Source organism: Numenius arquata, chromosome W, assembly GCF_964106895.1.
Source record: "Numenius arquata chromosome W, bNumArq3.hap1.1, whole genome shotgun sequence".
NCBI lineage: Eukaryota > Metazoa > Chordata > Aves > Charadriiformes > Scolopacidae > Numenius > Numenius arquata.
Window position 1 is genome coordinate 14,199,754 of NC_133615.1, and position 25,771 is coordinate 14,225,524.

The following is a 25,771-nucleotide window of genomic DNA, read 5'->3' on the forward strand; positions in this document are numbered from 1 at the left end:
CAGAGCCTGTGAACATGAGGCTTATTCCAGTTGCCTGAAGAAGACCTGTATTGGCTTTACATGGCAAGGTTTTGGTAGAGGTGGGGGGTGCAGGGATGGCTTCTATGAGAAGACACCAGAAGCTGTCCCCATGTTGGAAAGAGCCAGTTTCAGCCAGCTGCAAGATGGACCCGCCACTGGCCAAAGGCTGAGCCAATCAGAGACATTGGTAGCACCTCTGTGATAACAGATTTCAGAATATAGACAGATAAGAACAGCATCGGGTTCACAGACCCTGGTCCGCATGGGGGACTTCAACCACCCCGATAGCTGTTGGAGGGACAACACAGCAGGGCACAAGAAATCCAGAAAGTTCTTGGAACGTGTCGATGACAACTTTCTTCTCCAAATGGTAGAGGAGCCAACGAGGAAAGGAGCCGTGCTGGACCTCGTCCTTACCAACAAGGAGGGGCTAGTGGGGAACGTCAAGCTCAAGGGTAGCCTTGGCTGCAGTGATCACAAGACGGTAGCATTCAAGATCCTCAGGGCAGCGAGGAGGGTGTGCAGCAAGCTCACTCCCCTGGACTTCAGGAGAGCAGACTTTGGCCTCTTGAGGGACCTGCTTGGCAGGGTAACATGGGAAAAAGCACTGGAGGGGAGAGGGGCCCAAGAAAGCTGGTTAGCATTCAAGGATCACCTCCTCCAAGCTCAGGAGAGGTGCATCCCAGAAAAGAAGAAGTCAGGCAAAAATTCCAGGAGGCCTGCATGGATAAACAAGGAGCTCCTGGATAAGATCAAAAACAAAGAGGAGGCCTACAGAGGGTGGAAGCAAGGACGGGTAGACTGGGTGCAATATAGAGAAACTATCCGAGTGGCCGGGAACCAGATTAGGCAAGCTAAAGCTCAGACAGAGTTAAATCTGGCCAGGGACATCAAGGATAACAAGAAAAACTTCTATAGATATGTCAGGGATAAAGGCAAGACTAGGGAAGATGTGGGCCCTCTCCGGAAGGAAACAGGAGACCTGGTCACCCAGGATATGGAAAAGGCTGAGTCACTGAACGACTTTTTCACCTCGGTCTTCACTGGCAAGGGCTCTAACCACACCACCCAAGTCGCGGAAGGCAGAAACAAGGGCTATGAGAATGAAAAACCGCCCACTGTAAGAGAAGATCAGGTTTGAGACCATCTAAGGAACCTGAAGGTGCATAAGTCCATGGGACCTGATGAAATCCATCCACGGGTCCTGAGGGAGCTGGCGAATGAAATTGCTAAGCCTCTTTCCATTATATTTGAGAAGTCATGGCAGTCCGGTGAAGTTCCCGCTGACTGGAAAAGGGGAAACATAACCCCCATTTTCAAAAAGGGAAAAAAGGAAGACCCGGGGAACTACAGGCCGGTCAGTCTCACCTCTGTGCCCAGCAAGATCATGGAGCAGATCCTCCTGGAATCTCTGCTAAGGCACGTGGAAAGTAAGGAGGTGGTTGGTGACAGCCAACATGGCTTCACCTAGGGCAAGTCATGCTTGACAAATCTGGTGACCTTTTACGAGATTGCCACAGCATTGGTAGACAAAGGCAGAGCAACAGACGTCATCTACCTGGACTTATGCAAAGCGTTTGACACTGTCCCGCACGACATCCTGGTCTCAAAATTGGAAACTCATGGACCACTCGGTGGATAAGGAACTGGCTGGATGGCCGCACTCAAAGGGTTGCGGTCAACGGCTCAGTGTCCAAGTCGAAGCCAGGAACGAGTGGTGTTCCTCAGGGGTCGGTACTGGGACCAGTGCTGTTCAACATCTTTGTCGGTGACATGGACAGTGGGATAAAGTGCACCCTCAGCAAGTTTGCCGATGACACCAAGCTGTGTGGCGTGGTCGACACGCTGGAGGGAAGGTATACCATCCAGAGAGTCCCGGACAGGCTTGAGAGGTGGGCCCGTGCGAACATCATGAAGTTCAACCAGGCCAAGCGCAGGGTCCTGCACCTGGGTCAGGGCAATCCCAAGCACAAATACAGGCTGGGTGGAGAATGGCTGGAGAGCAGCCCTGAGGAGAAGGGCTTCGGGCTGTTGGTGGATGAGCAGCTCAAAATGAGCCAGCAATGGTGCTGGCAGCCCAGAAAGCCAACTGCATCCTGGGCTGCATCAAAAGAAGCATGGCCAGCAGGTCGAGGGAGGTCATTCTGCCCCTCTACTCTGCTCTCATGAGACCCCTCCTGGAGTATTGCGTCCAGCTTTGGAGTCCTCAGCACAGGAAGGACATGGACCTGTTGGAACGGGTCCAGCGGAGGGCCACGAAGATGATGAGAGGGCTGGAGCACCTCCCCTATGAAGACGGGCTGAGAGAGCTGGGGTTGTTCAGCCTGGAGAAGAGAAGCCTCCGGGGAGACCTTATAATGGCCTTCCAGTACCTGAAGAGGGATGACAAGAGGGATGGGAAGGGGCTCTTTATCAGGGGGTGTAGCGGTAGGACGAGGGGCGATGGTTTTAAATTGAAAGAGGGGAGTTTTAGATCAGATATTAGAAAGAAATTCTTTACTGTGAGGGTGGTGAGACGCTGGAACAGGTTGCCCAGAGAACCTGTGGATGCCCCATGCCTGGAAGTGTTCAAGACCAGGCTGGATGGGGCTTTGAGCAACCTGGTCTAGTGGGAGGTGTCCCTGCCCATGGCAGGGGGCTTGGAACTCGATGACCTTTAAGGTCTCTTACAATTCTAACCATTCTATGATTCTAAGAAGGGGGGAAAAACCTGCTGCACAACACCATCTGGGAGAGATGAGTGAGAATATGTGGTGAGAGAAACAACTATGCAGATACCAAGGTCAGTGAAGAAGCTGGCGGGGGGAGGTGCTCCAGGTGCCCGAGCAGAGATTCCCCTGCAGCCCGGGGTGAAGACCATGGTGAAGCACATTGTCACCATGGAGGTGACATGGAGGACCCCACACGAGAGCAGGTGGGTGTGCCCTGAAGGAAGATGCAGCCCATGGAGAGTCCACGCTAGAGCAGGCTTCTGGCAGGAACGGTGGCCCCATGGAGAGGAGCCCATTCTGGAGCAGGTTTTCTGGCAGGACCTGTGACCCAGTGGGGAGACCCCCACTGGAGCAGTCTGTTCTTGTAGGACTGCGCCCCGTGGAAAGGACCCATGCTGGAGCAGTTTGTGAACTGCAGCCCATGGGAAGGACCCACGTTGGAGAAGGTTGTGAAGGAGTGTCTCCCATGGGTGGGATCCCACACTGGAACAGGGGAAGAGCGTGAGAGGAAGGAGAGGCAGAGACAAAGCGTTATGAACTGACCACAACCCCCATTCCCCGTCCCCCTGCACCGCTCAGGGGAAGGAGGTAGAAGAGTCGGGAGTGAAGTTGAGCCTGGGAAAAAGGGAGAGGTGGGGGGAAGGTGGTTTTAGATTTGTTCCTATTCCTCATTATCCTACTCTGTTTAATTGGCAATAAATTAAATTAATCTTCCCCAAGCCGAGTCTGTTTTGCCCATGACAGTAATTGCTGAATGATCTCCCTGTCCTTATCTCGACCCACGAGCTTTTCATCACATTTTTCTCCCCCGTTCTGTTAAGAAGGGGGAGCAATAAAGCAGCTTGGTGGGCACCTGGTGGTCAGCCAAGGTCAACGCTCCTCAAGACTTCATCTACTTCTTCCTGATCAGGCAGTCTGTATCAGATGATACCCACAACATCACCCACAATGGCATGTCATCTAACCCAGACCCTTGAGCTCTCAACTGGCTTATCATCCATTCCTAGGCAAAGCTCCATGCATTCCAGCTCCTCTTTCGTACAGAGCACCTTCTTGGCTTGTTTTTCCTAAAGATTCCGTATCTATCCATTGCAGCACTCCAGTTGTATGAGCCATCCCACAATATCTCTGTGATCCCTGAGATCGTAGCCCTGCAAATGCTCACAGATGTGTAATTTTTACCCATGTTGCATGCTATAAGTGTGCAGGCACTTCAGAGAGGCACCCGGTTGTACCAATTTCCCCAAAAGGGCATGAAAGCTTTCCCATAATGCTGATCTCTTGACATTTCCTTAGTTATGTGCATATGCTCGAGCGGTCCACTTTCAACCTGGTTTTGTTTATTATGAAGTCCCTCCTGTTTACTCCACATCCTTTGCTTGCCCATCCAGTCTGTGACTTCCTCACTTGACTGTTAGTCATCCCTTACCCATCATTCCTAGTGTAAAGCTCTCCTTACCAGGTTGGCCAGCCTGTTGGCAAAGCTGTTTGTGCCCCGCTTGGTCATGTGGATCCTGTCTCTGCCTAGCAGTCCTCCATCCTCAAAGAGGATCCCATGGTCATACTGGCACAGTCTAGTTGGAGGCCAGTAAATAGCGGCATACCCCAGGCATCAATACTGGGTCCAATACTGTTCAGCATCATCATTAGTGATCTAGAAGATGGGGCAGAGCATACCCTCAGCAAGTTGGCTGATGACACAAAACTGGGAAGAGTGGCTGATACATCACAGGGTTGGTGCTGCCATCCAGAGGGACCTCGATAAGATGGAGAAATTGGCTGACAGGAACCTCAAGTACTTCAACAACGAGGAGTGCCAAGTCCTGCCCCTTATCACAAAGAGGGCTAAAGGTATCCTGGGCTGCATTAGGCAAAATATTGCCAGTAGGTCGGCGATCCTTCCCCTTTATTCAGCATCAGTCGAGTACTGTGTACCTGGAGTCCTGTGTTGAGTTCTGGGTTCCCCAGTACAATAGAGACATGAACATACTGGAGAGAATCCAATGAATGACCATGAATTGGCACTGCTTAACTGTCCTCAAGGTGAAAAAAAGTTCTCCTATCAGGTCAGGACCTCTCTTGTTTCAATTTATATCCAGTGTCTTATCACCCTTCTGCCATGCATCATTGCGAAGAATCTTACTCCATCTTCTTGATACCTTGTAGGTATTGAAAGGCTTCTATTAGGTCCCCCCCAATCTTTCTCTTTTCCAGGCTGAACAAACCTAGTTCCCTCAGCCTCTCTTCATAAGGTATGTGCTCCAGCCCCCTGAACCACATCAGTGGCCCTCTGCTGAACTTGCTCCAGTTTATCAACATTCTTCTTTTATTGGGAGGGATCCAAACCTAGACTGGATAAGTTTCTGAGCCAATGAATGCAGCAGATCTCACTGTGGAATATTTAAATATCGAGTATGCAAAAGCTTTCAAGAGAAGCACTTTGCCATCTTTTTCATTTTATTTTTATTCTTTAATGTTTAGGTGCCTTGACCCAAGCCATTCGCAATTTTGCAAAAAGCCTCGAAGGTTGGCTTTCCAGTGCCATGAACAATATTCCACAGAGAATGATACAAACCAAGGTAAACAATGTTGACTGCAGTTTCAGTCACGTTATGCAATTGTATACTAGATGTCATTTAAGATGTAAAAGTAGCAGCATTTTAACTTTTATGCTAAATGTCATATTTAGGTTGAACTTCAAACATGAAACATGGGATTGGAAATAACTTTGGTTTTCCAAAAAAAATTAATAGGAAAAAATGTATTTGTACCATTATATGTGAATTGCAATATCTGAGGACTCATAAATAAATGCAGCAATTTTCATTTAAAATAGATTAAACAGAAGACCTGCTAATAATAAAATGTGTTAAGATAAATGGATTTCTTCATAGGTTGCCGCTGTAAGTGCCTTTGCCCAGACTTTGAGAAGATACACATCTCTCAATCACCTGGCTCAGGCAGCTCGGGCTGTGCTTCAGAACACTACTCAGATCAACCAGATGCTCAGTGATCTCAACCGTGTTGATTTTGCCAATGTACAGGTACCTGTGACTCTAAAAAACAGATTTTAAAAAAATTAATTTCCCCCCAAAGTTTTTATTTTTATTGTTAGTTCTTATTATTCCATTGAGAAAACAAAGTGGGAACATTTTGCTGATTTTTATATATGCTGTGATTCAGTTCAAACTTTCCAGGTTACACTTTGGCCATAAGGAAAATAAAACCTCATAACCATTATCTATTTCCATTTTCTCTGAAGGCTTCTTATCTTTTAGACCATGCATTCTGCCAATTTTTATTTAATGCAGATGAAAGTGTAGAGTACACGTGTTCTTAGAATGAGCAGCATGAACAATGCCTAAAGATGAAATCTTGGATAGTAGCATAGCTTCTGATCTTCCATAAAAAATATTGATCATACAGCACTATTTCTAGTACTGATTGTATCATTACATTTATTTTTATTTCAAAGACAATATCAGTAGTATACTTTCTTTAATTGTGTTTACATTTCCTACCTTTCCTAAGTAACTGGTTAGAACTAGTTTCCAGTTAGCTGTAAAACATCAGTTTATTATTTTTCATTAGGTTTAGAAAAAGGCTTCCGTTTTACCTCTTTCTTCTCCTTAGAAGAAACAATATCTTCTTCTCCAGTTGCTCAACTATCTGACATGGTCCAGATTACTGGTAGTCATACATTTTTCTTTCATGAACAAACATTTTAACATGTTTTATCTTAACAGAAGTTCAGAAGTTCACTAGCAACAGTTAAATTCTTTTTGATTGTTGCAAAAATCTTTGAATAAATAAAATTTAACACAGATATGGTTATATTGCATAATGATGTGTGAACTACCTAAGATTTAGTATGTGACCAAATATATGGTATATTAAATATACTTGTGGTAAGATATAGGGTCTATGAAAGTTGAGATGTTAACTTGGCATGTGATGGCTAGAGTTTAAGAATATGGCCCGTATTAAATTGATATTGGTTTTCTCTAAGTTCCATTTAACAGAAGTGTCATATTGGTCTTATTTAGACTTCATGTAATATAGTCATATTCTATGATAATACTGTGAATTGCTCATTATTGTATATGGACTGTGTCCAATTTTATGCTATTTATATTACTTATTAAGCAATGTGTAATATATATTGCAGACTATGGATAAACACAACAATCCTTTTTTGCCTATAAAACAAAGCTCTCTTTAAGCAAGGTGATTAAAAAAATATAACAGAAATTGTATTTGGTCTTAACTCTTTCAAAGCAATAGGAACCACGGTACTTTGGTTTCTTCATTCCTCTTTATTTCTTACTCTTTCTACTTCCATTTGACTGCCCTTTTCACTCTTTGTTCCTGTAGTTCCAAGCCTAACAATTCCTGAAATTTTTACTAGAAAAATTACAAATGAGGGAAGATGAAAATTCTTTCATGAAAATTAACATAGAACATTGCAATATATTTGTGGTTTTTCCATTGTATTTGGGGGGGGCTTTATTTGATGCCAATTTTTATACTTTGGGTTCATTTCTCAATTTTGTTGGATGAAAATGAGCGAGACATGAAAATAAAAATACTCACTAGTTTGCCTAATAAGTGTATTTAATCATTTTCCTTTAACTGTTCAGTCTTTAAGACTAATTTACATTTTGTATTTTGCTTTCATGTTTGCCATGTGTTGGAACAGGAACAGGCTTCCTGGGTGTGTCAGTGTGATGACAATATGGTTCAAAGAGTAGAAACAGATTTCAAGATGGCTCTTCAGCAGCAGAGCACTCTGGAGCAGTGGGCTGCCTGGCTTGATAATGTTATGATGCAAGCACTGAAACCATATGAAGGAAGATCCAGCTTTCCTAAAGCAGCACGGCAATTTCTTTTAAAATGGTCTTTCTACAGGTAGTTTTTAAATAGTCTTCTAAATTATTTTAGCTATTTTATTATTTGCTGAACTGTATGCTGTAATAACATTGCCAAAATTAATATCAGACAATAGTTCCCAAGAAATGAAGAGCACCTCCCTGAAAGATTAGTATTGTTAACATTAAACATCGGGCTATGTGCAACTCTGCAGTGGATGAAACGATCCTTGTATATTATTTTAAAGGCCTTGTGCAAGTGTATTGAAGTTAGAATTTTATACTGACTTGGAAACATACTATGAAACATTTTGGATTGAACAGCTATACAATTTTAAAGCCAATGTTCTTAATACTATTTATTAAAATACCATGGGTTCTATTTTTATTATGTAGGGAAAACAAAATATTTTTTAACGTGTAAAAAGAACTTCAAGAAAAATATTCCATGTCATCTGCTACTGTATCAGTTATCCTAGTAAAGCTAGGGGTTTTTTTTCAAAATGGTACACTGTAGCATCTACTTTCTGAGGCTATTATATGGATGTTTTCATCCACAATCTGCATTTTTCTATTATAAGGTATACACAAACTTATTTAAATTTTACAAGTTTAAAAATCATTCCAATTAAAACCTTTGAATTAGGAATGTGAGAACAACAGATACAATATTTTGAAGGACTACTTTGTTTAAATTAAATGATATAATTTTATTATTTAAAATTTTAACAAAGAACTTCCTTCCACTAAGGTCAGTTTTTACATATGCTCACATATTGGTAATTGTGCATATAGCAAGACAAAATCCTTCCTGTCTTTTTGAAAATTGTGTAATGTGGTCTCCAACCATGCTTTCAGAAAAAGGGGAGAGACAAATAATTGTCTTTCCCAGACATTTTTTCTGAGGACACCGTAAATCAGCTGTTTGTGGATAGCATTACTTAAAAAACATTATTCCTGAAGTGCATATTCCATATGAATAAATTGTTAAAGAACTGTGATATTTATTTCATAATTTTTTTTTCCCCATATTTAAATAGCTCAATGGTGATTCGAGATTTAACCTTACGCAGTGCTGCTAGCTTTGGCTCTTTTCATCTGATCCGCTTGCTTTATGATGAGTACATGTTTTACTTAGTAGAACATCGTGTTGCTCAGGCAACAGGAGAGACACCTATCGCAGTTATGGGAGAGGTAAGATAATATGCAAGACAATGGATTGGTGAATTTAGTGATCAATTTGGATACGCATCTACAATTTTTTTTTAACGTTTACATAGAGCTATGGGATATTTTGTAATGTAACTATTGCAGATTGAGTTGCAAATACATTGGCATCTTCAAATTTGGGTTATATACCTTAATCCATGTTTCCTTAGCTGATTGTTTTTCAGAGTACTAAAAATACAATGACTTCTAACTTTGAGCTTGCTCAAAAAAAAAAAAAAAAAAAAAAAAAGGCAGATCAACCTACTAGGTAGAAACCTACTTTTTGAGTTCTGGAAAACTAAATAGTTTATATGAAAATAATAAAGGAACAGAATAATAGGAAATTTGCTTTCAGGGATCTGCTTACACATACTTAAAATTTCAACACATATTTACACAAATGAGTAGTCCCAATGACTTCAGAAGGGTAGCTCGCATGCAGAAGTTTGATTTGCTTCAGTGGTACTGTTCACACATATTGGTGGGAGGGCACTGCAGGGTGGGGGCTGCAGGGGTGACCTCTGTGAGAAGAGGTAAGGGACTTCCCTGTACCAGACACAGCCAGTTCTAGCTAGCTTGGAAACAGACCCATCAGAGGCCAAAGCTGAGCCAAACAGCAAAGTTTTGGTTGCCTCTGTGAAAACATAGAATCATAGAATTGTCTAGGTTGGAAGGGACCTTTAAGATCACCTAGTCCAACCATCAACCTAACACTGACAAAACCCATCACTAAACCATGTCGCTAAGCTCTATGTCAACCCATCTTTTGAATACCTCCAGGGATGGTGTCTCAACCACTTCCCTGGGCAGCCCATTCCAATGCTTAATAACCCTTTCAGTGTAAACATTTTTCCTAACATCCAGCCTGAACCTCCCCTGGTGCAACTTGAGGCCATTTCCTCTTGCCCTATCGCCTGTGACTTGGGGGAAGAGACCAACCCCCACCTCGCTACACCCTCCTTTCAGGTAGTTGTAGAGAGCGATAAGGTCCCCCCTCAGCCTCCTTTTCTCTAGGCTAAACAATCCCAGCTCCCTCAGCCTTTCCTCATAAGACTTATTCTCCAGACACCTCACCAGCTTTGTTGCCCTTCTCTGGATCCACTCCAGCACCTCAATGTCTTTTTTGTGGTAAGGGGCCCAAAACTGGACACAGTACTCGAGGTGGGGCCTCACCAGTGCCGAGTACAGGGGGACGATCACCTCCTGAGTCCTACTCACCACACTGTTCCTGATACAGGCCAGGATGCTGCTGGCCTTCTTGGCCACCTGGGCACACTGCTGGCTCATGTTCAGCTGACAGTCGACCAACACCCCCAGGTCCTTTTCTGCCAGGCAGCTCTCCAGCCATTCTTCCCCAAGCCTGCAGCGCTGCATGGGGTTGTTGTGACCCAAGTGCAGAAACCAGCACTTGGACTTATTGAACCTCATCCCATCGGACTCGGCCCATCGATCCAGCCTGTCCAGATCCCTCTGCAAAGCCTTTCTACCCTCCAGCAGGTCGACACTGCCACCCAACTTGGTGTCATCTGCAAACTTACTGAGGGTGCACTCGATCCCCTCATCCAGATCATTGATGAAGATGTTAAAGAGAACTGGCCCCAGTACCGAGCCCTGGGGGACACCACTCATGACCGGCCGCCAACTGGATTTAACTCCATTCACCACCACTCTCTGGGCCCGGCCCTCCAGCCAGTTTTTAACCCAGTGGAGAGTAAGTACTCCCATCCAAGCCATGGGCAGCCAGTTTCTCCAGGAGGATAATGTGGGAGACTGTATCAAAGGCCTTATTAAAGTCCAGGTAAACAACATCCACAGCCTTTCCCTCATCCACCAAGCAGGTCACTTTGTCATAGAAGATCAGGTTTGTCAAGCAGGACCTGCCCCTCATGAACCCATGCTGGCTGGGCCTGATCACCTGGGTGCCCTTCATGCTCTGCATAATGGCACTCAGGATGATCTGTTCCACGACCTTCCCAGGCACCGAGGCCAGACTGAGAGGACTGTAGCTCCTCGGATCATCCTTCCGACCCTTCTTGTGGATGGGTGTCACATTTGCTAGACGCCAGTCAGCTGGGACCTCCCCAGTTTGCCAGGACTGCTGGTAAATGATGGAAAGCGGCTCAGTGAGCACTTCTGCCAGCTCCCTCAGTACCCTCGGGTGGATCCCATCTGGCCCCATAGACTTGTTTATATCCAGGTGTTGGAGCAGGTCCCTCACCACCTCCCTTTGGATTAAAAGGGCTTCATTCTGCTCCCGCCCCTATCCGCTAGCTCAGGGGTCTGGGTGCTCAGGGAACTACCAACTCTACTACTAAAGACGGAGGCAAAGAAGGCATTAAGTACCTCAGCCTTCTCCTCATCCTTTGTCACTATGTTACCTCCCGCATCCAATAGAGGATGTTTAAGAAAGGGCAGAAAACACTGGGCAGGCACAGGAGGAAGGAATAAAATAGAGTGAGAAACAACAGAGGGAACACCAAGGTCAGAGCAGTAGGAGATGCTCCATGGTGGAGCAGATATTCCCTGCAGCCTGTGGAGAACCTCCATAGCAGAGGGATATTCCGAAAGGAACTTCAGGCTGTGGAAAACCCACACCAGACCAGAGAAAAAGTGTGAGAAGGAAGGAGTGGCAGAGAAAAACCACTGTATACTGACCACAAGCTCCCCTGCACCACCCATTGCCTCACTGAAGGGATTGAGTGTCACTTGTGAGAATAACACAGGGGGAAGAGAGGTACTCGGAGTGAAGTTGAGCCTGAGAAAGGGGAAAGAAAGATGTTTTCCTTAAGCGTTTAAATGTTTTGTTCTTTTTTGCTTTTGCTTCCCACTACTCAAATCAGTAATTAATTTATTGCCAATTAAAATAAATATTTAAGTTAAATTCCCCAAGTCAAGTCTGTTTTGCCCATGACAGTAATTGGTAAATGATCTCCCTGTCTTTACCTTCATACATGAGCTTTCTCATTTCAGTTCTTCCCATTTTCTCCCTCAACCCTCTGGATGGGGGGTGGGAAAGGCTAGATGAGTGCTTGGCTGTTAACTAGGGCCAACCAACAACAACATGCACGGAATCAAAGTAGCACAGAAGTACTTGCAGCATTGGGAAATGGCATATTTTCATGCCTATATTTCAATTGATTTTGTTTTAAATAAACAGAGAACCACTGTGTCTTATGAGTCCATGGTATTTGCAAACTGAAACTTACCTCAGACCTCTTCTTTTCAGTAGTTCACCTAAGTGTTAATTTTGTGTAAGTTGCTTAAGAACTCATATTATTTTAGGAGTTGTCATCAAGGAACTGTACTTTTAAAGTGCTAGAAAATGGATAGATGTGGACATACGATAGATGGTTCACCAGACTGAAGCTTAATGTTTTTATACTTGACAATCATTATATCATGTTTTATCTTACTGATAAGTTGTAATTAACCTTGCATGACTTGATATATCATTCTTCCCTCAGGATATATTAAATAGTATCATTAAATATTATAAAAATATGTACTTTTTCATAGAGATGGGGAGTCTTAGCTTAATTTTTAGTTTGATTGATACAACATGATTTAGAAAAAATAGATGAGTGTTTCTGTTTAGATATTTGATTAAACTCTTCCATTACATTTATAGCAAAGTATTGCAAAAGCGTATTATTGCTACGTCCTTGTTTCCTTGACAGACATTGTAAATGATAAATGTAATGCGTTTTGTATACCGTGGGACTTCCTATAATGTTTTGGTAAACTTAGATGAAATATTTTCTCTCTAAGATCATCTTAAGTCTTTTAGAGGTGAGAGGGGAACAGGGAAGATGATGTAAATATTCATTAAATGCATGGCTTCTTGCGTTTCTCTGCATTTACTGACTGCAGTTGAAATAAAATGGGAAAGACTAAGGCTAGCTTGACAAACGCTTGAAGCCAGTATGAACTGGCTTTGCAGCTGAGAAAGACCACTCCGTCTCCTCCTCTCACATCCCCTTAGCTTTGGACACTGATGCTGGCACAACCACATGACTGCCTGAGTACTTAACTGGATCAGAGAATTCATCCTGTGCAAAATAACCCCATTAAAATTGTGGGGTTTTCTCTTGAGTCAGTTCTGTCGTGTGGTTCTTTTCATGGCTATGTGAACACTTAAGGTGAAAGGAAGGGTATGTGGAGGTGAGAAAGGAGCATGTGTGAGAGAACCTGGAAGGACAGGGTTGCTGCTGCTTATGCCGGTTTAGTGTTCACTTAAGTCTTATCTTCCTGTATTTCTGAAAAGGACTGAATCAGGTATGGTTAGAAATATATTTATCTAAATATTGTACTACTTTCATTTGAGATTCACTCACCAAATTATGCTCTGCTGCTCCTCATTTAAGAGAGGGGTAGATGAAAGAGGAAGGAAGGTTGCATTTTTACTTGCGAGCAACTTTTCACTTTGTTTTTTTGTACAAGTAAAGTCATTAGCAGAATACGCTGCAATAACCATAAACCCTATTTTCAGTGGTGCCAATTATTTACTTTACATATAGTTTTGCTACATTATAACTGCCTTTAGTGACACATCTTCTCAGGGGAACTTTGAAAAGTGCTTTTAGTTAAAATATTGCAGTTTTAAAATGGACACCAGTCATATTTTCCAGCATTCTACATCAGAAATCTCACTCAAAGCAACAAAGACCTTGACATGTCACCATAAAAACAAGCAAAAAATATGCTTAAATTCATACTCAATTTTTTTTAATTGCTGAGGATTTTTTATTTTAAATGTTAATTTTCTTAATATGAACACAAATATGATGGAATGGAAAACGAACTGGTATACTATGGATGTGGCTGCAGTCACATGCATGTACTTTCATACTAGCCACAAGCCATTGGAGCACAGTACTGGCTTTATCATAGATAATCTAAGGTTATGTTTGTGCAGGACTGTGTCCACACTTTTTATTGTTTGTTTTACAGTTTGGTGATTTAAATGCTATATCCCCTGGAAATATGGATAAAGGTAAGCAGTCAAATCTCTCAAATGTTTAATTTTATATAGAACTAATGTGTTTCTTTTTCAGAGAAAAAAAAAAGTAAAATGGAATCTAAAGTTACAAATAATTTAAATTATGATGTATATTACTATTATATGGGTACAATATGTTATACACAATATATAGTAAATAATAATTACTAGAATACTCCAGGTTCTTAATAGGAAAATGTTTTAAAAAGTGTTTATTATTTACTCAAAAAATTCTCAAAATTTCACCTGGAATTTAGCTGTATATCCTGGTGAGAGTTGAAGGGGATGGACAGTTGGAAAAAGGAAGATATGATGAGTATGTACATATATGTACATTTTTAGTGAATGATGGGTTTGATAAGTGAAGATGGAGAAATTCACTCCAAGCCAAATAACTTGTTAATTGTTACTGAGGATGTAGTAAGAAGTGAGTTTATGTTCTCTTTGTAGATTGAAGGCTTAGTTTTTTTTCTCCATTCTTACACTGGTTGTACGATTCAGAGCAAGTCAACCTCTCTTCAGTTCAGTTCCCTTATCAGTAAGATGAGATAATATTAGAGAAAGTTCAATACCCTATTTATCTGTAGTATTTATTGACTTCTTCCAATAAAATGTTGAGCTTCCACTTTCTACTTTGTCAGGTTGCTACACTTCCCTGTGTTTTCATATTTCATGTTATTTGCGAAATAAAATGACCTCGTATTTAGATTTTTTTCCTCTTTGTGCTATTTTTTCCTTTTTTTTTGTGTGTGTGTGTGTGCGCGCGCGCGCACGCGCGCAGATGAGGGCAGTGAAGTTGAAAGTGAAATAGAAGAAGAGCTGGATGAAAATGGAGAGCCACAAGCCAAGAGGGAGAAAACGGAACTAAACCATGCATTTCAAGTGGGCTGCATGCAGCAGCCAATGCTTGAGAGTGGAGTAGAGCAGAGCCTCCTGAACCCACTTCATAATGAGCACATTGTTACAAATACTCAGACTATCAGACAATGCAGTGCTACTGGAAATACATATACTGCAGTCTAATATTGAAGCGCTCCCCCAACTACATTAGCCCTGTTGATGCTGGACTTAACATGTGTGTATAGGGAGAATAGGTCTGAAAGTTGATGTATCAAATTTTAGCTATGTTGAACATTACCTTTTACTGAAGTCGTGAAATGAAATAGGTGTATGCGTTTTGCCTGATGTTTAAAAAAAATTTGTAAGCAAAGTCATTTTACATTGGTTACTCAATATTATGAGTTTTCCTAGTTTCAAGTGTCAAGGAAGATTTTTGCTAAGATTTTAATGTTAATGTTTTGTCCTCTCAAAATAACTTTTTTTTTTATAGTTTAAAAATGTTTTAATGTTAATTATTTGTCATAATGATTTCATATACATAGGTTTTTAATTAGATGCACTTCTGTGAAATATTAAAAGAAGTTCTTTGACTTATACTGGAGGCATACTCATTTGACAGCAGATGCATCAAATTTGTTATAAAAGGTGCTTTTCATTGAACAGAACTAGAAGACACTATTTTGATGAAATTGTGAGCATTCAGGGGGTATTTTTATCATAACGTTGGAGGGTTGGGAAGATCTACCATTTTCTTTCTGTAAGGAAGAAGTGAATTTGCTACGTTTACAAATGCAGAATGAGTGATAGAATTGTAAACAATGTGGTTATGTGTACACTGTCATCATACCTAATTCTCTGATCACCATGTAAACAATACAAGGTTCCTTTAAAATCAACAGCTCCAGATTTTATTTGCATGCCAATTCCTCTGGCTTTGGAGACTACTGATTCTGTATTTGAGACCACTGCACAGATGCTTTTGGTTGTTGAGTGGTACTGTAGTTGATAGAAAGCAAACCAGAAAAGAAGTGACTTGGCCTACTTATGCCTAATTGGACATACAGGAAAACATTCCTTTTGGATGACTTTCTTCTATTCCAGGTCTTTTCCTACTATTAGTTCAATCTGCTGCTTTCATAAATTATAATTTATAGAACATAAGGAATGTAGCAACCTGCATCATTTTCTTTTCAAAATATATTTCCCGATTATTAAAGCGAATTTAAATTTTTACAAAAATTTAATAAGATAGCATAACTGGCACACCTCACATACTTATTCCCAATTACATTGAATTTGAATAGGTGGCTAGATGGACCATTGCCATTTAAGAATGTACATCAGGGATCATTGTACCTCGGCTATTACATGGTGCCTTAAACAGAACTGAAGCTAAGATTTAGTATTTTTTGTTAATCTAACTCTTAAAATTTATTCAACAAGGTGTGCCTGTCACTTTCAAATTTCCTAAGTATTAAGGGCAGGTTACATAGTCTTCAAAGAAATAAAAAGGGGGGTTTATTACTAAGTGATTTTAATATCCCTCTTAAAATTGATAATAAAATTATTTTTTCCTGTTTCTAGCTGAATTTCACTTTATTACAAATAAAATTTGCTTGGGAACTTGAAAAGCAAAACTAGCTTTAATACCAACTTCAAATGCTGTTAACAAAGTAAACCCTAGTCATAAGCATGGTTATATATTTTTAAACCCTTGTCAGATTTTAATTTTAAAAAGTCAAACTAAATAAGTGAGCAGGTACATAATGCAGCACATATTTTCAATTTGTATATGTGGTAGGGCATCAGCCTGATGCTATATTTTAATGATTACATCTTATAGTGATAGTTTATACAGTCCATATTAATTGACATTAAACATTTCTGATTTTTTTTGATTATTTTAAACATTTTCATTTTTTTTTGAAGCAGAACATGTATTTGCTAAGCTAAAATAGTGAAAATACATAAATAAAAGCAAAAAAGTGAAGGAGAGAATAAGAAAAAAAAAAAATCAATTGCATAGAAAGGACTGTATAAGAAATTTAGTGTCTCGTCTTATCTAGTGTGACCATTGATTTTTTTTTTTAAACATCATATATACCAAATGGGTGAACAGCATGTGACACGAACAGTGTATTTTTTAGCAAGAAATTTGTTAAATATGCTCCAAGAACAGTTACAGATTAACTAAGATGTCCTGCTTAACAGAATTTGGAGACCAACCCATCCTGCTCCATTCTAAGTAGGCACAATTCCTACTGATGTCAGTAGATGTTTTTTGTCTCAGCAAAAAGTATAAATGAGGTTTATGTTAATTTATCTCAAAATTCACCTGTGCACTGAATCCTCATAGATTTTGTTCTCCCAAATATCACTTCATCCTGGTTTTTTCCCCTTAGAAATCCACACACCTCACCAAAAAAAAAAAACAAAACACCAAAACTCTAAAAACTAACCTATGATAAATATTTACTCCCTTTTATTTTGCATTATAAGATTTTTTACAAGTAAAATAAAATGAAATATTCAGCATTTTTCATTTTTAACTTAGGGTGTTCTATGCTGTACTGATGGTCTCTATTGCCTGGTTTCAAATTTTGTGTTGACAAACCTTGGATGTTTGCTTATCGTTGTCCTTTATCGGTAGAATGTTAGATTTGTTGTTGCTGAGAGAAAAGTATGGTTGTAACATGTAAATCTAGATTGCCAAGAAGAGGTGGGACCTAAATATCTTTTGATTGATATTTTGAACAGTTAGTCACTGTTCATGTAGCACAAAAAGAAAACAAAATATACGCATACAAAGATAGAATGTATATCCTGGATTCTAATAGTAGTTATCAAACCAAATGGGAACTATCCCCGATTCAGATAACTGAATGGAGTTTGTATTTCTATGCTTATCAACTGATTATTCTCTCAATTCTAAGTAACGTTTTCCCCACTTCAACAAATATTTAAAAGAATTAAGTTGCTGTAAGCTGCTGTGTATACTTACAGGTTTGAGTTTTTTTTGTGCTTTGCTTTTAAATTTACTGCAATTTTGATCAAATGTACACATATGAAACAATTTACACATTTTTGATATTTGTTAATAGATAGATATTGTTAATAATTTAAGAACAGAAATACGAATACCTCAGTCCAAATTGTGTAGTGTGCAGCATGTGGCTGAATTGCCACTCTGAAGCCTGCTTAACTCTAAAGAGCTGTAGCAATTACCCACTGGCTAGACATTATAAGATAAGGGCTCATATGATTTATGGATTTTACCTGGTCTTGATGCAAAATTCAAAAAATATTTTAGAAACACTTACCCTATTAGCACAAATAACTTAGCAAACACTGTGGCAGAATGGGTATTGTTGAATTACTTTTTCAAAACAGGGCCCAATTTTCACAAGTTTTATGTTTAGGAAAACTTGTTAGTACATTTTCATGTGTCTCATTTCTCATTGTAAATCAGTTGGAAAAAAAAAAAAAACCAAACACCCTCTTTTCAGTTATCTATTTCTGTTTTTTATTATTGTACTGTAGCATGCTTTGTGCACCTTTTTATTTTACTATTCCATTTAAGAAGTTGGAGAATATTCTTTAAAATGTTTATTACAAAATGATGATGTACAGCATTTCTGCCTTTAGTTCACAAACATGTAAAATAACGTGCTGATGTACTGTCACTGGGGAACGTATAGATCTATAAAACATTTAAACTGAAGCATTTTTAAATGTCTGAAACATTACTTCTGTTCAAAATATTTTCCACGGGGGAAAGACCTGACCTGATATATTTGTGGTTCTCACCAAATATTAGCTTTGTTTAGAAAAACATTTGTATTAGAGCTACATTACAATCTAACTTAATTTATAGAATGGTTTTGCAAAATAAAATAACCTTTTATAGTCATGAAAAAAGTGGTGAAAAATTAACTTTTTTAATAATGTAAGTATTTTTGGTACTTCATGTGACAGTGATTTCAGAATTTAAAACATTCATTTGAGATCAGTATAAAATTCTGAAAATTGCATCCTTGTCTCTGTAGAACAGGAAAATTATCATGTCTGTGGTTTAAAAAAAGGTCAGTGAAAGGTATTCTACTATCTTTGCTACTTCGGTGATAAAAAGAAAAAAAAACAGGAATAGAAGCATAAATACAAGTTCTGGCCTTAGAAAATTAATTTAACATAATGCCTTGCATTAACCCTTTAAGCATTGTAAGGATACACTTTTTAGGTAATTTAATTAGGCCACCAAAAATATTCTATGTATTTAAGTAACTGTCTTGTAGAAGTTTTTTTTTTTAATTTTTGAAATGAAATACTTACATACTAGACGGAAATGATTTTGTTAGAGAAGACTCAATAGATTTCGGCTAAACTATTCACGGCCATCAACATGTGCTGTCTGGTGCAAAACTAATTCTGCTATTTTGTTTTCATAACTGCATAAATATCTGGAGAAATCAAATATTTGACTCCACAACAGAAATTGTTTACTTTAAGATTCCTTTAAGAGATGTAGGTATAGAAAAAAATATTTGTACTATTTTGAAAATATCTTTAAGGTAATATAAAAATACACTAATACTGCAAATGAAAAACTTAAAAAATAAACCCCAAACTAGTCTATTAACAAAATGAATTTTACAGAACCTTTGGTACATTTGCAATCAAATTTTCTGCAGTTTGTCTAATAAATAGACAAAAAGGACACTGTTGCTTTCATATTACTTTTAACATTCACTCACTGCGATGTGAGCTAATGGAAAAACAGAGGTACTAGATTCAGCTTCCTGTACAGGAAGGCAGTTTAGATGACTTATTGAATGTCAGAATTTAGAAAGAGGAAAAAAAAAAAAACAAAACCCAAACACCTAGAAAATACATCTGCTTTCTGCTGTGTTGAAAAAGTCCTTTGTTTTCATAAGTAGTACTTACCAGAACAAGGGAAGAAGTTCACAAGTAGAGAGCTGTTAAAATCATAGGTAAAGCTACCACCTTACTAGGCTTTTCTACTGGTTCCTTGAAGTAACAATCAGTAGCACCAGGTGCAGATGTATTTATTCAAATCTGAGTAAAAAAAAAAAAAAGTCTCATTACATTGATTAGTAGAATTACATCAATAGTATAGTGCAAGTTATAAAGATTTTTAGTCAGTTAATGCAAATTCACACATAATTAAAATGCAATACTCAAAGGGTTTTAATTTAACAATATTTTATTCATAATTTATTGTAAACGCTACTTAGTTTGCATGGCTTGAACATTGCTGCTAGTGATTTTATATGCCAGCAGACCTGAGTTTAATTTACTCATTTTATAAATAGTAAAAGCCACTTACAAAGTGACTGACTAGTTTTTCTTTGAGGAAAATATGCCTTAGTTTGATCATTTAAACTCTCATGGTTTATTCTGATTTTTTTCTTTTAAAAAAAGAAACCCAGCAATTAAAATGTTGGGATTGGAAGCCCTGAGTAATTAAACATTTGGTAAAAATTGTTCTTGTAAATTGATCATTAAGGCTGAAATTAATTGTAGAGAAGAAAGTCCATACCAAGACTATGAACATCAAAATGACTCTCACATATCCGAATTGGGGAAATCCTCTTACGTTCTTAAGTTCTTCCTTGAGTGTGGTGCAAGAATTTTCAACACTGGTTGAACTTTACTCTAAAATAATAAATATTTTAAAAGAATTAAAACTGTGGAGAGACAACCTCACCTTGATTAGTGTTTACCAGGGACCTAATCCAGTATCTTTTGACTCGTTTATAACAACAAGAGGATTTTTTTCTTTTGGTTTGTTTTTTTTTTTACACAAAGAATACTAAAAGGTTCCCAAATACATTGTTAAAATGATTTGTTAAAATCAATGTTAAAATGTTTTGTATTTAAACATTACATATCGTATTAAAGTAATCCAATAAAGCAATTTAAATTGTCAGAAAAATATTATTTTGTACCAAAGCAAGTTTCTCATCTTCACTGGAAATTTGGATTTACAGTAATCACCAATGAGGCTATTGAATAAACTTTGAGTGCCTTTCAAACACTTGGGAAATTTTGCCTCAGGTGGTAAACTGTAATTAGGTTAATTCTAGAACTTGCCAATCAGTAATTCTGTCATCACTCAGGGCTTTCTTACCTTACCTAGGAAACTTGGTTCCATTTATTTTCTACTGTATTTTTTTAAAGTGCCATCATTTAAATTTCACTTAGTAAGTGGCAGATTACAATATTCAGTCCCACAGGCACAGAAATGTAATAACACTAGGAGAAATTGAACTTTTGTTTTCCTATTTACTGCATACATTATGTAAATTAAGAAAGCAATGTTTTTGTAGACTGTACATGTGACATAATGTAATGTTGTTTTGCAGTTTTTGAATTAGTTCAACACACTTTTTAATTATTTAAGGAAAACATCTTTACAGAATAATTTGATAGGGTTTTTTGTATAATGTATTTGATTTTGTAAATATGTATTTCCTGATGTGATTTTTTTTTTGTGAGAAATGCTAAATCTTTTAGTATCTCATGTCCTCTCAAAATTGGAAGGAGCTAAATAATAGTTTGTGGGCAATTTGTATTGTGTACTGTACAATAACTAGTAAACTTTTATAATTATAAAAATATATATTAACTTTTAGTGTGTTGTTTAAAAATAATGACTGGAACATACTAAAGACAGTAGGATTTTTCTGAATATTTCAGACATGAACTCAGGCTAGTTTTCTTGTGTTTTTCAAAATAAAATTGTGTATTGTCTTCTGAAATAAATAAATTTGTTTTCCTGTTACAAACATTTGACATTTGAATTTTTTTGAGTTTTATATAATTAATTATTTTAGATTGTAAAACTATTGATTTTAAAAGAAAAATTATTTCAACTTATGCCTTTTAAATAAGACATTTAATATTTATGTAGCAGTATTAGGAGTAAAAAGCTAACACTGAGTGTTTCTTAGACTACAAAAGAGAATTTAGCTAGCTAAAATAGGATTGTTAGGAGCAAGAAGACTTTGGTATCTGGACTTCATTGCTGTTAATGTATGACCACCAAAGCCTACTACTGCAAGTTTTGCTTTAGTAAAATCGTGAAAATATTTGCAGCGTTAACTTATTTCAGCATACTTAATATGAAAACAAAGAATAAAGTCTCTATTGTATCAAGCCATGTTTCTCATGGATCTCTAATGTCTGTTCCAAACAGCGTGTTTTGCATCTAAAAATGCAGAATTCTATTTTAATTGGGGAAGACCCACCAAGTAACAGAATGCTAGAACATTAAAGTGAGCTTGGAATACCTCAAGCTCATATAAAGCTTAGAAAAAAGATAGGAAAGCTGCCTCATAGACCTTGAATTTATTTTGTTTGGGAAGTTCAGTTTACGAGCATTATAATCCACAGTTGCCTATCTCATATGGTTTATTTCAACTAAGGTCCAAAAGCTTAGTACAAATACAATACTGGCTCCTGCAGTGAATCCTATCAGACAAGAGTATAAATCTTTATACACTGATGACAAGCCAGATTTATAGAATCATAGAATTGTCTAGGTTGGAAGGGACCCTTAAGATCATCGAGTCCAAGCATTAACCTAACACTGACAAAACCACCACTAAATCATGTTGCTAAGCAGCATGTCTACCTGTCTTTTAAATACCTCCAGGGACGGTGATTCAACCGCTTCCCTGGGCAGCCTGTTCCAATGCTTGATATAACCCTTTTGGTGTAGAAATTTTTCCTAATATCCAATCTAAACCTCCCCTGGCGCAATTTGAGGCTGTTTCCTCTCATCCTGTTGCTTGTTACTTGGGAGAAGAGACCAACCCCCAACCTCCTTGCAGGTAGTTGTAGAGAGTGATAAGGTCTCCCCTCAGCCTCCTTTTCTCCAGGCTAAACAACCCCGGTTCCCTCAGTCGCTCCTCATAAGACTTATCCTCCAGACCCCTCACCAGCTTTGTTGCCCTTCTTTGGACACACATTTATGTTTACAAAATCCTCCTAATGGGTTTGAAGACTGAGACTTCCTGTCCTAGCTGGTGCTTTGGTTGAGACTGAGTGGGTTTAGTTCCAGCATACGTCTGATAGAGAAAGAGCTGTAAAAGACATAATCTTTCATCCTGACTGCCAGTATTTGGTCATATTATTAGATTCTTTTTCAGCGACACTGTTACCATAAAGAATGTTCAGGATTCACCCTCTGTTGTTGTTAATATTAATTAAAATAGCTTAATCATTTAAATAATAATTGGAAGTTTAGTTCAACCTCCCCACAGTGCTGTAATATAGATCCCATAGCACACAATATGGCAGAAATGGTGGAAATTCAGGGGAAATGCAAGGTATTGTAAGACAGCAGAATACAATGGGTTACACGTCAAACTACCATTTTTATTACTTCTGCAAGGTGATTTTTCTGCACAATGTTGATATTATCAAGTAAGTTACATTCTATATTGAGTTATTTTAAATGTATTTAATTTGCCTCACCTCAGGCAATCACTTCTAATGTGTAAAAAGTCATATAGCCCACAATAATCTAAATTGTGCCAAAAGCCATCACAAATATAAAACCAAGTATTATTCCACAAAGGATCAAAGGCAGTCAAACCTTTATCCATTTCTGGCACTGTTAATGGCATGCCAAATAGAGTTGTTTTGTTGACTTGATGCTGTTATTCCTGATCTTATTCCAGATTTCACTAAATACTGTTGTATGTATTCTTCCCCAGTAACTGGATTAGCCTAACAGTATTAAAAAAGAAAACAAAAAAAATATCTTGATTACAACGTGGTGCTATTGACAGTTTATTCTGAACAATTTTATGAACAGAACTGTTTTCCCAAGGAAATACTATGCACCCAAAATCATCTGGAGCTGTCTTCACTATTAAAGTTTAGTGCATAGTCAGACAAACTTTCAGAGATCTAGCTGGAGTGGTGTTAAAAAAGATGTTGTCCCAAGCTGTTCTCTCTTTCCAGCTGGAAGCTGCTGTTCCCCACAGTGGGTGGGATATGAGTACAGATGATGTGAGTATAACTAGCATATTTCTGAGACAAAACCAACCACCTTTGCTCAAACTAGCTGAAAGTAGTTTGTACTAATATCTTTTTTCCATAGCTTAGGAAGTCCTTAAAGCTTCCTAAGCTGTTGTAGTAGCTTAGTTAGAGGAACAAGAAAACAAGTGGATGATGATGGACATTTATTGAATTATAGAATGATATAGGTTGGAAGGGACGTCTGGGGTCCAACCTACCCCACTCCTCAAGCATGGCCTCTGTCTGTGTTTGACATCCTCATGGGGAAAAAAATTCCTAATATCTAAGTGGAATTTCCCATGTTTCAGCTTGTGCCCATTGCCTCTTGTCCTTCCTTCTCTTCTGAAGACTAAACAATCCCAGTTCTCAGCTTTTCCTTTTATGTCATATGCTCCAGCCCCCTGACCATCTTGGTAGCCCTCTGCTGGGCTCACTCCAGTATGTCAATGTCTTTGTTGTACTGGGGAGCCCAAAAGTGGACACAGGACTCCAGTTGTAGTCTCATCAGTGCTGAATAAAGGGGCAGGGGGGGGCAGGAAATTACTTCTCTTAACCTTCTGGCTACATTACTGCTAATACAACCCAGGATGCAGTTGGCCTTGACCACAAAGGCACACTGCTGGCTCATATGCTACTTGTCCACCAGAACTCCAGGTCCTTTTCTTCAAAGCGGTTCTCTAGCCAGTCAGCCCCCAGCCTGTACTGGTGTATGGAGTTGTTCCATCCTAGATCTGGGAAATTTCCCTTTGTCGAACTCAATGAGGTTCCTGTCAGCCCATTTCTCCAGCCTGTCGAGGTTCCTCTGAGTAGCAACCCTGCCCTCCAGTGTATCAACTGCTCCCTCTAATTTAGTATCATCCAGAAACGTTCAGAGTATGCACTTCATTCCATCATCCAAGTCATTAATAAAGATGTTAACCAGTATCAGCCTCAGTATCAATCCTTGAGAGGCCACTGGTAATCAGTTGTGGTGTATGAAGAAATCACGGACTCGCAGATCGTGCAGAAAGCAAATCCACTTTATTGCTACACAGAGAAACATATACGCTAAGACACAAACCCACTCTCCTAGTAATGCCCAATCATGGACTTACAAAAATATTTTTTACCTTCTACTGATCTTATCACAGTAACAGGTACTCTGCTACCAAGACAAGTTTTGGTTCCCAGACTGTGTTCTGGTTTTTGTCAGGATGAGCTTCAGGATGTGAAACTTGTGTTTCTCATTCCTCCCCTGATCTCAAGGTCGCTACTGGCACACACTGTTGCTCCAGATGCACGTAAATCTTAGTTGTGTGAGTGAACTTTAACTGAACCCACAATCAGTCAATGGTTGGACTGTACCACTGATTGTGACGAAATGGGAAAAAGGACTTCACTGAGAGGTTCAAATTAACAATTTATTTGGACTTCACTCACAGGTCCAATATGTCACTATTGCAGGTTCTATGTGTACAATGGCAATTACACTATTGCAATTTAAAAGCAATTCATGGAATACACTATTGCAACCTACAAGTGATCCCGAAAAGTAACAACACAAACCACAAGCGCAATAGATATTAATACCTTAAAAGAGTGCACCAATCACGATCTTAATAGCATGCCATATACCATACATATGTTTCTTAATCACTTACCCTCTCTCTCAGGTAAGGTCGCTCAATCCCTGGGAAGTTACCCTGTACAGCATCCTGGACAAGGGGGGGACGAATCTCCTAAAGGCCAGCTGTATCACTGGAAGAGTCCCCATTTTTCTCCCCAAACCTTATGGTTTATATTTCCTGATTCGGTGGGGGTGCAGGATTATGCCTGAGTGGATTACGCTATCTGGGATATTTACCTCTGGTGGTGTGATGGCTCCTAAGTTTCTGTTGCCAATTTTGTGATGTCTAGCACTCAAAGTCACGGGAATAGTGGTGGGATGGGACTCAGGGCATTTTGTTTGCTAAGGGAGTTTGTTAAAGCCCTATTCAGTTTCGGTTCTTATTGTGATGCAATCTTGAGACAACCCCGGGCTGAGCTGTTTTCAAAGCTCCCCCCAAGTTCTCTCTGCATAGACAAGGCAAGGTGGA

General features: G+C 39.0%; 1 protein-coding gene across 1 annotated transcript in view; it reads left to right on the top strand.

The window, feature by feature from the left end:
- The window catches only part of LOC141476782 (transcription factor RFX3-like), a 71,478-nt gene extending 56,647 nt beyond the window's left edge, over positions 1-14,831 (top strand). Inside the window, exons 8-13 of the mRNA XM_074165581.1 lie at positions 5,214-5,311; positions 5,627-5,776; positions 7,432-7,640; positions 8,641-8,794; positions 13,760-13,802; positions 14,590-14,831. Coding sequence (XP_074021682.1) covers positions 5,214-5,311; positions 5,627-5,776; positions 7,432-7,640; positions 8,641-8,794; positions 13,760-13,802; positions 14,590-14,831 — 896 coding nt within the window. The remainder of the gene's footprint in view (positions 1-5,213; positions 5,312-5,626; positions 5,777-7,431; positions 7,641-8,640; positions 8,795-13,759; positions 13,803-14,589) is intronic.
- Positions 14,832-25,771: the final 10,940 nt, after the last annotated feature.